Source organism: Magnolia sinica, chromosome 2, assembly GCF_029962835.1.
Source record: "Magnolia sinica isolate HGM2019 chromosome 2, MsV1, whole genome shotgun sequence".
Taxonomy (NCBI): domain Eukaryota; kingdom Viridiplantae; phylum Streptophyta; class Magnoliopsida; order Magnoliales; family Magnoliaceae; genus Magnolia; species Magnolia sinica.
Genome location: NC_080574.1, coordinates 112797630 through 112809005, shown reverse-complemented (window position 1 = coordinate 112809005; position 11376 = coordinate 112797630). Strand labels below are relative to the sequence as shown.

General features: G+C 42.0%; 1 protein-coding gene across 1 annotated transcript; it reads right to left on the bottom strand.

The window, feature by feature from the left end:
- Positions 1-7387: 7387 nt before the first annotated feature.
- Positions 7388-9154, bottom strand: LOC131226927 (actin-66-like). The gene is made up of 3 exons (XM_058222630.1): positions 9087-9154; positions 8577-8970; positions 7388-8037 (listed from the first exon to the last, which is right to left on the bottom strand). Exons 1-3 carry the CDS (start codon positions 9141-9143, stop codon positions 7388-7390), a joined length of 1101 nt encoding a protein of 366 aa, XP_058078613.1. The 5' UTR covers positions 9144-9154.
- Positions 9155-11376: the final 2222 nt, after the last annotated feature.

Below are 11376 nucleotides of genomic sequence, written 5' to 3'. Positions count from 1 at the left end.
TCTCTCTTTTCTCTCACCCTCTCTCACCTTTAATAGCCTTAAACCCTTTAGAAAACCCATGCAAAGCTTTAGGAAACTCTCTTGCATTACCCTAGAATAACCCCATGACCCCTATTTATAGTTTAGGCAACTTCCTTTGACACCTCTTGTGAAACCGCTTCAAATTTACACAGTCCGCAATAAATCCGGACTGAATATGCGTAACTCTCGACTAGTCGAGCCGGGTGCTCGACCGGTCGAGCTTGACCCTCGATTGGTCGAGTACCACGGAGTTCCAAAACAAATAGCTCGCTGGACTTTGAGTCGAGCACCGCTCGACTGGTCAAGCGGCCCACTCGACCGGTCGAGTAGCGTGGTAATGCCAAGATTTGTGGCATCTGATCCGCACCCATATCTCCTCTGAACTGAGGAGGAAAACCCCATCAAATCTCTCCCTTTCCGACTCAGGAGGAATTCACATTCTTTAAGCCAGTCAGGTTTCTACAAATCTCAAACTTGACCTTAAGTAAAGCCTTGGTCATCATGTCTGACCCATTATCGTCCGTGTGGACCTTCTCAAGCTGTAACACATTTTGTTCCAAAGTATCCCTAATCCAGTGGTAGCGAATCTCTATGTGCTTCTACTTGGAGTGCTGGATTAGATTCTTGCTCAGGTGTATAACACTTTGACTATCGCAATACACCACGTGCTGCTCCTGCTTCAGACTAAGTTCTTGTAGGAACCTCTTCATCCAAAACATTTCTTTATATGCTTCTGTGACCGCAATGTACTTGGCCTCTGTCGTCGACAATGCTACGATCTTCTGTAGCTTGCTCTGCCAAGAGATCGTTCCCCCTACAAACGTGAACATAAACCCCAATGTAGACTTCCTGGGGTCTATGTCACCTGCCATATCTGCATCTGTGTAGCCTTCTAACACAGGTTTTTCGTCACCATAGCATAGGCTCAACTTGGATGAGCCTCTTAGATACCGCAATATCCATTTCACTGCTGCTCAATGTTCTTTACCAGGATTGACAAGATACTGGCTGACAACACTAACCGCATATGCTATGTCGGGGCGCGTACATACCATAACATACATCAAACTTCCTACTGCTGACGTGTAAGGTATCTTTTGTATCTCATCCACCTCTGCCTTCGTCTTGAGACATTGAATGTCTCTCAATCTGAAGTGACCATCCAGTGGAGTACTGACCGACTTCGCTGCATTCATATTGAACCACTTTAGGACTTTCTCAATATACCGCTCTTGTGACAACCAAAGCTTTCTGTTGCTTCTGTCACGAGTTATATCCATTCCTAAGATCTGTTTAGCTGGGCCCAAGTCTTTCATAGCAAACGACTTTCCCAACTCCCGTTTCAGCCCATCAATCTTCTTAATGTCTTTACCCATGATGAGCATGTCATCAACGTATAATAGCATAATTAAGAAATCACCATCTGAGAACTTGCGCGTGAACACACAGTGGTCCGACTTAGTTCTTTCATATCCGTGATTTAACATGAACAAGTCAAACTTCTTATACCATTGCCTTGGAACTTATTTTAGCCCATTCAATCTCTTCCTTAGCCTACACACCATATACTTTTTTCCCTTGACTTCGAACCCCTCTGATTGGTGCATGCAGATCTCTTCTTCCAGGTCATCGTGGAGAAAGACAGTTTTCACACCTAACTGCTCTATCTCCATATCCATGCTAGCCGTCAACCCAAGCAACACTTGTATGGATGTCATCTTCACCACCGGTGAGAATATCTCCTCGAAGTTTATACATTTCCTCTGACCAAACTCTTTCACTATAAGTCTGTCTTTGAACCTCGTTTCTGAATTCTTCTGCTCAATTTTCTTTCTGAACACCCACTTGTTGCTAAGAGCTTTCTTGCCCTTAAGCAATTTCACCGTATCATAGGTGTGGTTCTTATGTAAGGATTCCATGTCCTTTTACATATCTTTCAACCACTCTCCCTTATGCTCGTCGGCTAGGGCCTCAGAATAATCTTCCGGCTCTCCCTCATTAGTGAGCATAATGTACTCATGCGGTGAGTACCTCTTAGACGATTGTCTGTCCCTAGATGTCCTCCTCACGTATGACTCAACAGGTGGATCATGTGGGGGCTGCTTCCCCTGTCCATATTCTGTAGGAACTACCTCGTCCTCTGTGCCTTGCTGTACTCCCTCGTCATTAGGTACCACGGGAGGAATAGCCGGATCCATGTCCTCTAGCTCACTTGAACTAGGCTGGGTCTTCTTTAGCTTGTAAATGTCTTCTATACACTGATCTTCAAAGAAAACCACATCTCTTCTCCTAGCGAGTTTCTTCTTAGTTGGATCTATAATCTGTAGCTAATTTTTTCATCACCGTACCCCAAGAACACACATTACCTGATATTCATATCGAGCTTGGACCTCTGGTCCTTTGGTACGTGAATGGATGCCTTGCATCCAAACACCCTGAGATAACTGTATGATGTATCTTGTCCACTCCACACCTTCTCAGGTACTTTTCCATTCAACGGGGCTGATGGAGACCTATTTATCAAATACACTGCCATATACATTGCTTCTCCCCAGAACGTCTTAGGCAACTTTGCATAGGATAACATGCATCTGATTCTCTCTACAATGGTGCGATTCATTCGCTTCGCCACACTATTATGCTGGGGGGTCTTGGGAACCGCTTGTTTATGTCGTACACCCAGGGACTTACAATACTCATGAAAGTCACCAGTGTATTCACCACCATTGTCAGTATAGCTACACTTTAATGATCTACATATCTCTCTCTCGACTATAGCATGAAACATTTTAAGCACACCAAAGACCTCGTCCTTAGATTTCAAAGCATAAACTCAAACCCTCCTAGATGCATCATCTATAAAAGTGACAAAATACAATACCCCACCCAAGGTTTTTGTCCTCATAGGACCACAAATATCAGAATAAACCAAATCTAATGCATGCACTTTATTAGCATAAGAAGCAGATTTAACGAATGAAACTTTATGCTGTTTCCTTGATAAACAGTCAATACAAGTTTTGAGAGGTATACCTGTCACGTCTAGAAGGAGCCGCTTCTTTGCTAGTAATTGAAGCCCATTTTCACTCATATGACTTAGACGCTTGCGCCACATGTTAATAGCTGAATCTTCCGCTGCGTTCAACCCACCCTTGCACACACTTACACTTTGCTTGTAAAGGGTGTAACACTTCTTTCCTCTTGCTGCGATCAATGAACCCTTGATGAACATCCAACGCCCACCAACAAATCGGCTTTCATAGACATCATCATCCAACCTTCCCGTCGACATCAAGTTGAGGCGAAGGTCTGTAATGTGCCTCACATCCCTGAGAACTAATGTACAGCCCACATCGGTCTTCACACAAATATCACCGACCTCTACGATCTTTGATATGCTAGAATTTCTCATCTTCACGGTCCCAAAGTCACCTGACTTGTAGCTTATGAAGAAATCCCTGCGTGGAATCGCATGAAACGAGGCTCCCGAGTCTATCACCAGCCAGTGTCCTGACTCGTAGCCGTGAGACATACATCGTGATCTGCTGAAAGAATGACTACAACGTCACCATCTGAAGTGACCACAGTAGAATCTGATTCATCTTCCTTCTCGTTTCCTTTTCCTTTCTTGTCATTCTTCTTCTTATGACATTCATGCTTGTAGTGGCTCTTCTTGTCACAATTCTAGCATTCAACATCCTTCCTGGTACTCGACATGCCTCTTGATTTATCTCAGATCTTCCCGCCATTTCTTTTCTTTCCTCTCCCTCGATCTTGTATTACAAGGGCCTCTTGTTGAGTAGACCCCTGAGACTTCCTCTTTGTCTTCTCATTGAAGAGACGACAACTGGTTACCTGTTCCATGGACATCTTTCAGTCTGGCGCGGAGTTACTCAAAGACACCACCAATGTCTCCCAACTATTAGGCAATGAGCTAAGCAATAACAAAGCCTTTAATTCATCGTTCAGGACCATCTTCATAGTGGAGAGCTGGTTCAATATATTGTTAACTTCATTCATGTGCTCAGCCACAGAACCACAATTTTTGAACTTGAGATTCACAAGTCGTCTTATCAGAAATTTTTATTGCCGGCTGTCTTCCTCTTATATAGTCCTTGCAGTTTCAGCCATAGGCTAGCGGCTGAGGTCTCCGTAGACACATAGTGGAATACGGAATCGTCCAGCCATTGTCTAATAAACCCCACCACCTTCCGGTCAAACTTCTTCCAATCATCATCTGACATATCCTTTAACTTTGGTGACATGGTTGAATTGGAGAATACAAGTCCTTGCAATAACGCTAGTCCTCCATCTTAGCCTTCCATATGGTCTAGTTAAAACCAGTGAGACTGATCATCCTTGATGAGCCACCTTCCATAATTCAGAACCAATCCCACTCCATTCAACAAACCTTAACGTTTTAATACCACTTTACTGGGGGCCATTGCATAAAACCTTAAGATCTAGCCTCTCCAAAACACCAGAATTATGGGATAATAAAACAATGGAATAAATCAAAGCATAAACCACACGACATAAGAGATTTTTACATGGAAAACCCCCAAAGAGGTAAAAACCACGGGACTTCGTCCAGAGCAACAATTTACTATGAAGTAGAACGTTACAACTGATCACAAGCACACACCGCTTGGATCAAACCTTCTTCACTCACGCAGGAGGGGATAAATAATAAAAGAATAATGAAAAAAGGAGAGATCTCACCGATCACAAGGATGTAGAAGGGTTGAAATGTCGATTGGGAAGTAGATCACCTCTACGAGTAGAATCTCCCTTCCACAAGCTTCCTCTCTCTCTTTTCTCTCACCCTCTCTCACCTTTGATAGCCCTAAACCCTTTAGCAAACCCTTACGAAGCTTTAGAAAACTCTCTTGCATTGTCCTAGAATAACCCCAAGATGCTTATTTATAGTTTAGGTAACTTCCTTCGGCACCTCTTGCGAAACCGCCTCAAATTTACGCAGTTTGCACTAAATCCGGACAGAATCTGCGTAACTCTTGACTAGTCGAGCCGGGTGCACTCGATTGGTCGAGTATCACGGAGTTCTAAAACAAATAGCTCGCTGGACTTTGAGTCGAGCACTGCTGGACTAGTCGAGCGCCCCACTCGACCGGTCGAGCAGTGCCCTCGACTGGTCAAGGAGCGCGGTAATGCTAAGATTTGTGACATCCGATCTGCACTACATCTCCTCTGAATTAGGGAGGAAAACCCCATCAGAGTGGAGGTCGATCTGAGGGGCCCACCGGACAGTCCGAGTAGGAGGAACCTGGATCAATGATTGCAACCATCGACCCTACCGCTGAGACTGGTGGTGCTGCTTGGGGTTGTTTTGTTGATGGTATATATATGTGCAGTATGTTGAGTATATAGGGAGTAGTTCTTTGCATTCACTTTTGCATCGCATTCATGCTCATATTATTTTTACTGTTTTACATGATACCTGCATTTACTTAATATTTATAATATTATCCTTAGAATTGTTGTGGCATAGAGAGGTGTACCTACTAGGTTCTTTTGAGCCTATGCTAGTTATTTATGCATTGTAGAAAACCTTAGCAAGTTATATAAGCAAGCAGGTGACAAGAGCTCCTCGCCACATGGTTTAAGATTCTTCCTTTAGAAATGAAAATATGCAAATACATAATGTATTTTGAGAACAAAATCAAATTTGGATGTTCTATGCATATTGTCATATCTTGGGTCTTGCCATGATATCTTGTAAGACTTTACCATGTACTTGAAATGATAGGGGGAACACTATCATTCAACTACAAAAAAAAAATATCCTCCTTGTTGCACCTCAAGAGCATGGTTAGGGGTCATTGGGCACCATGGATTTGAGGGGGTTTCAAATCCCTCAGTTGTTTGGCAGCATAAAGTAATAAAGTAAATGGGGGTTTCAAATCAGGGGGTTTCCAAGAGGGGGTTTGTAACCCCCGGTGAGAGCTTGGATTACACCTAAAATCATTTCAATAGTTGCAGGTGTAACATGTATCACTATACACTATCATTCTATTGGGCACATGGCCCACTAACGATGATCAACATCGTCTAAACATTGTTCATGTAAATCAGCACCGTCCAAACATTGTCCAGCACCATGCAAACATTGTCTATGTAAATCAACAATTAAAAATCATTGGTTAGTCACTCAGACATGATCTTGTGCTTGTGGCCCATCCGAGACTTGGAATTTCATCATTTTTGGGCAAAGCATATATTTTAGTGGGCTTATCACAACCACTGTGTCAAAAATTACATATCTCACTAATTAGATATATTAAAGTTTGTTTAATAGTTAAATTCAAACCCCCAACCCCCATAAATATACCATGAATAGGAACTTTTGGATTAAAGTTGAGTGCCAAACACACTGGGAGGATTGCAAATTCAAGGGGTTTCTAATCCCGGTGGTTCCGAATCCAGGGGTTCGAAATCCACGCACTCAAACAGGCCCTTAGGGTTTGGGAATTGTTTTCGGAGCATGACATCACATACATGGAAAAGCTGACTTCCTGGGGAAAACTTTAATCAACTCAAGTTCACGTGACAAACAAAACACAGAGTTAAAGCAGAATGGAAAGGGGAAAATGTCTCACGAGTTGTGGGAATTCAAAAGCATTTTCGGTGCACAATAGATGGACCGTCATCATCGTACTCAGCCTTCGTTATCCACATCTGCCTCAATTAAAAAGGAAAAGAAAAAAGACTCAGAGTCAACACACAAGAAAAGACAAAAAAAATAAAAATAAAAATCAAAATGGTGGTTGCCAATGTTACTGAGACATTGCAAAAAGTGTCAAGTATAAAATGGCCCAAATTTCTTAACACCCCCTCCCCTCTCCTCTCTTTTCGACTGGGTATTTTAGCTCCTATTTTTTCTAGCAGTAGATGAGACAAAGGTATTACTACAAGTCTTGATAGCATGATCAAAATGGCATTATAGCCTCAAAAGCCCTTTCAAAGGGTGTGTCCCATGGTGTGCCGTAAAGGCCATTATGGGCCGTAAAGGTAATGGTGGCAACCGTTACGCGTTATGGGGTCATAATGGCCGTAACAGCCGTTATGGCAAAAAAAATGACCGTAATTACTGTTAAAGACGCGTTACGTCCCCTATAAAGGCCATAACAGCTCCGTAATTGTTTGTTACAGGGCAGATACAAGTTTTCTGTATTTTTTAAGCAACAATATGAGGCAAATACAGGTTTTTCAAGATTTTTTTCAATAAAAAAGAGACCGTAATGGCCGTTACAGGGGTCATAACAGCTGTTACGACCCGTACCGTAAAGGTAACGGTGGTGCCACTACCGTTACGGAACACCTTGGTGTGTCCATGAAGTAGAAATTTTCAACTAATACTAGAAGTCGCAGGCACAAGATTCACCTGCTGGTGGGTGCTAAGCGATGCCAAGATGGAGCCTCCTATCCAGACACTGTACTTTCTCTCGGGTGGAGCCACCACCTTGATCTTCATCCTGTTAGGGGCAAGGGCTGAAATTTCCTTGCTCATTCGATCAGCAATACCAGGGAACATAGTCGAGCCACCACTGAGAACAATGTTACCGTACAGATCCTTCCTGATGTCAACATCACATTTCATTATGGAGTTGTACGTGGTCTCATGGATTCCAGCAGCTACCATGCCGATAAGGGATGGCTGGAAGAGGACCTCAGGACAACGGAACCTTTCATCTCCGATCGTGATCACCTGCCCATCGGGCAGCTCATAGCTCTTTTCAACAGCGGAGCTGCTCTTGGCTGTCTCTAGCTCCTGCTTGAAATCAAGGGCAACATATGCGAGCTTCTCCTTCATGTCCCTAACAATTTCCCGTTCGGCGGTGGTGGTGAACGAGTAACCTCTTTCAGTGAGGATCTTCATAAGGGCATCAGTGAGATCACGCCCCGCAAGATCCAACCGAAGGATTGCATGTGGGAGGGCATATCCTTCATAAATTGGCACTGTGTGGCTAACACCATCACCAGAATCTAGCACAATGCCTGTTAAGAGTAAAAAGATGAAATTCAGTGGAGCAAATCATATAAATGCATCCCATGTAGAATTGATTTGCAATTATTTGTCTAAAGTGGAAATAACCAAATTGTGATATATCTCCATAACATTCATATTAAAGGGACTAGACACCCAAATTTGCATTTACATTCCTTCCAGTTGACTTGAAATGAATGTAACTGCAATTCAGCAGCTAATTCCACATTATGAAGCCTAGGAACCATCATTATCTTTTCACTTCCTCTTGAATATGTACAATTCATTTCACTTGTGTACAATACATTTATTTCCTTAGCATTCACATCAATGGACTAGACAAACTGCAATTAGATTTTTTTTTTTCCAGTTAGACTATGAATGTAACTGCAACTTGAGAACTACGTCCACATTATGAAGACTAGGAAGCATCATTATCATTTCACTTATTCTTGAATTTGTACAATTAATTTCACTTTGTGCATCCAAAGGCAGCCTATGGAAGAAAGGAAGTCCACATGCATGCATAAAGGTCGCAGTTGATACTAACCAGTTGTACGGCCGCTAGCATACAGAGAAAGGACAGCCTGAATGGCAACATACATGGCTGGCACATTGAAGGTCTCAAACATGATCTGTGTCATTTTCTCTCTGTTTGCTTTGGGGTTGAGTGGCGCTTCTGTGAGAAGCACCGGGTGCTCTTCAGGAGCAACACGGAGCTCATTGTAGAATGTGTGATGCCATATCTTCTCCATGTCATCCCAATTGCTGACAATGCCATGCTCAATAGGGTATTTTAATGTAAGGATACCCCTTTTAGATTGTGCTTCATCACCTACATAAGCGTCCTTTTGGCCCATCCCGACCATGACACAAGTGTGGCGAGGCCTGCCAACAATGCTAGGAAATACCGCCCTCGGAGCGTCATCACCAGCGAATCCAGCCTGTAGAAAACATAAAAGAATATCAAGCAAAAAATTGTGTAATACTCACAAAAGTTGAAAAAAGTTGCACTGAAACTGAGAAAGAAACTAGTGCACAGGTTAGGGTTTGGACCAACCTTGACCATTCCGGTACCATTGTCACAGACGAGAGGTTGAATATCCTCTTCGTCCATCTTTTATAAACCTGCAGTGCAAAGGAAAGATTTATGTATGAGAAACAGTTCTGCTCTGATTAGTTAGTGGTAGTCCTATAAGTGTCTTCTTCAATTTGCAGCAAATTTATGGGCCCATCTGGGTTGGGGATCCTGCAAAAACAGGACTGAGCCTTAATCTAATTTGGGCAGCTCCATGCCCTCTTCATGAGATTGCCATGCTTACTCTTTTTCGCATTCACTCACATTTTATGATAGACACATACATGCACGCGCACGCACATGCACGCATATACATATACTAGGGAAGGTCCACATTCATATGACAGAATTAGGTGTGGAGAGTATTAGACCCAGCAAAACCAGATTAAGGCGTAAGCCAATTTTGCAGGATCCTCCCTACCTTGGCAGACCCTATATCATCATCATCATAGCCTTGTCCATACTATTTGGGGTTGACTTTATGAATATGATTTTCACTAATCAAGATTCAAAAGGGGAACTCTTGTAATTGCTTGGAAAATGTACCATTGCCAACCGACAGCCTAACATCATTCTTTCTTCCTTTATCAGCACTTGGAGAGGCTGGCATATTGTGGCAAGTAGAGTTACACAAAAAAACAGATTTATGTGTTGGTACCTTGTTCTGACACATAACCCCACGCAATTTTTTTTTTCATTATAGGATATGTGAATCATTGCATACAGCTTGCTAGGTCAGCTGGTTAGTACGCACCTTGGCAGAGGGGATACTATACATAAGTTCTGCTGTGCTGGCCTTGATCTCACTTGAACTGATTGACATAATCAAGGTACATGACTCATTGATAGGATACGAGATCAATGAGGAATTTTCATATCCATCTCAATGGATTCTACTAACCAACCACTGAGAAAATATTGCCAAAATGTTGCACGCTATGCTACATCCAAGGTGCCAAAAGGGTTGGCCACACGTTTTTTTCTTTTTCCTTTTCTTTTCTTTTCTTCTTCTTCTTTTTTTTTTATTTGAAGGATGTTGACCACACATTGAAAATCATTGGACGAAAAAATCAGTGTTTTAAATAGCGACGCTATGTAGCATGTAGCTTATGCTATGTAGAACTTAGCCTCAACGTTGCATAGCTTATGAAAATAGTTTAAGTCGCGTGTAGCATATGCTACTCAAGGTATTCCATATCGGTTACTGACACGAGTATCTGCTGTAACAGTTGAAAATTGTTTTTTGCCCGAACCATACTTTAAGGTCCACATAGTGGATAACTTCCAACTTTGTAAGTGCTTTTGATATCCAATCCTCCTAATAAGTTGTCCACACCATGAGGATCACCTGATGCAAAAAATAGTACTATCCACTGATGCAAAAATCAGCACTATCCACTCATCAAGTGAGCCACACCATTGAAAATAATGTGTAGCCATTGATAAGTAACAAAATACAAGTGTGGTCCACTTAATGAGTAGATAGGACTGATGTCTTAACAAAGCAACAAAATACAAATGTGGTCCACTTAATGAGTAGATAGGATTGATGTCTTAACAAAGCGTCCCTCATGGTGGATCTAATCAATTGTACATGCTGGATTTCCCATGCACTTAACAAGTAAGAAATTATCCATCGGAGGACTAAGACCTGTGTTCCAACCCGATGGACTTGGGACCATTTTTAAATACATTAATCTAGTCTCTAGTACCCACATGGTCATTTGGCTTTTCTTTTTTTTTCTTTTTTTTATAGCAGGGCTCACTGTGATATGTATATGAAATCCACTTCAACCATTAGATTTGTAATCCAACTTTAGACCCAGGTACAAAATAGTAGGCTAACTTGTGATTCAGGCGGCCCGAACCAAAATAAATAGTTTAAAAACTCTTAATTTCACAGGAGCCACTGTGATTATTATATAAAATCCACTCTAACTAGTAGATGCCATGGCATAATTTAGGCCTAGGGTCTAAAACTCAAACCCATCTATGATTCACATGGGCCACAACAAGATAAACAGTTTGGTGGGAAAACATTGTGGTGTACACTGTTTCCAATCACTTGGTCCACCTTAATCACAAATGGGGCCTATGAGACTTAGCAAGATCAGGTTAAGGCATAATTTCAATTTGACAAGATCCTGATCCTATTATTGTTCAATTAAACATGAGGCCACACATGTTAATGAGTGGCTAGTATTCGGTCAAACACGTACAATTAGGAATTGTGTTAGACGTGTTAGAGTCTTACTCAATTTAAATTTTTTGA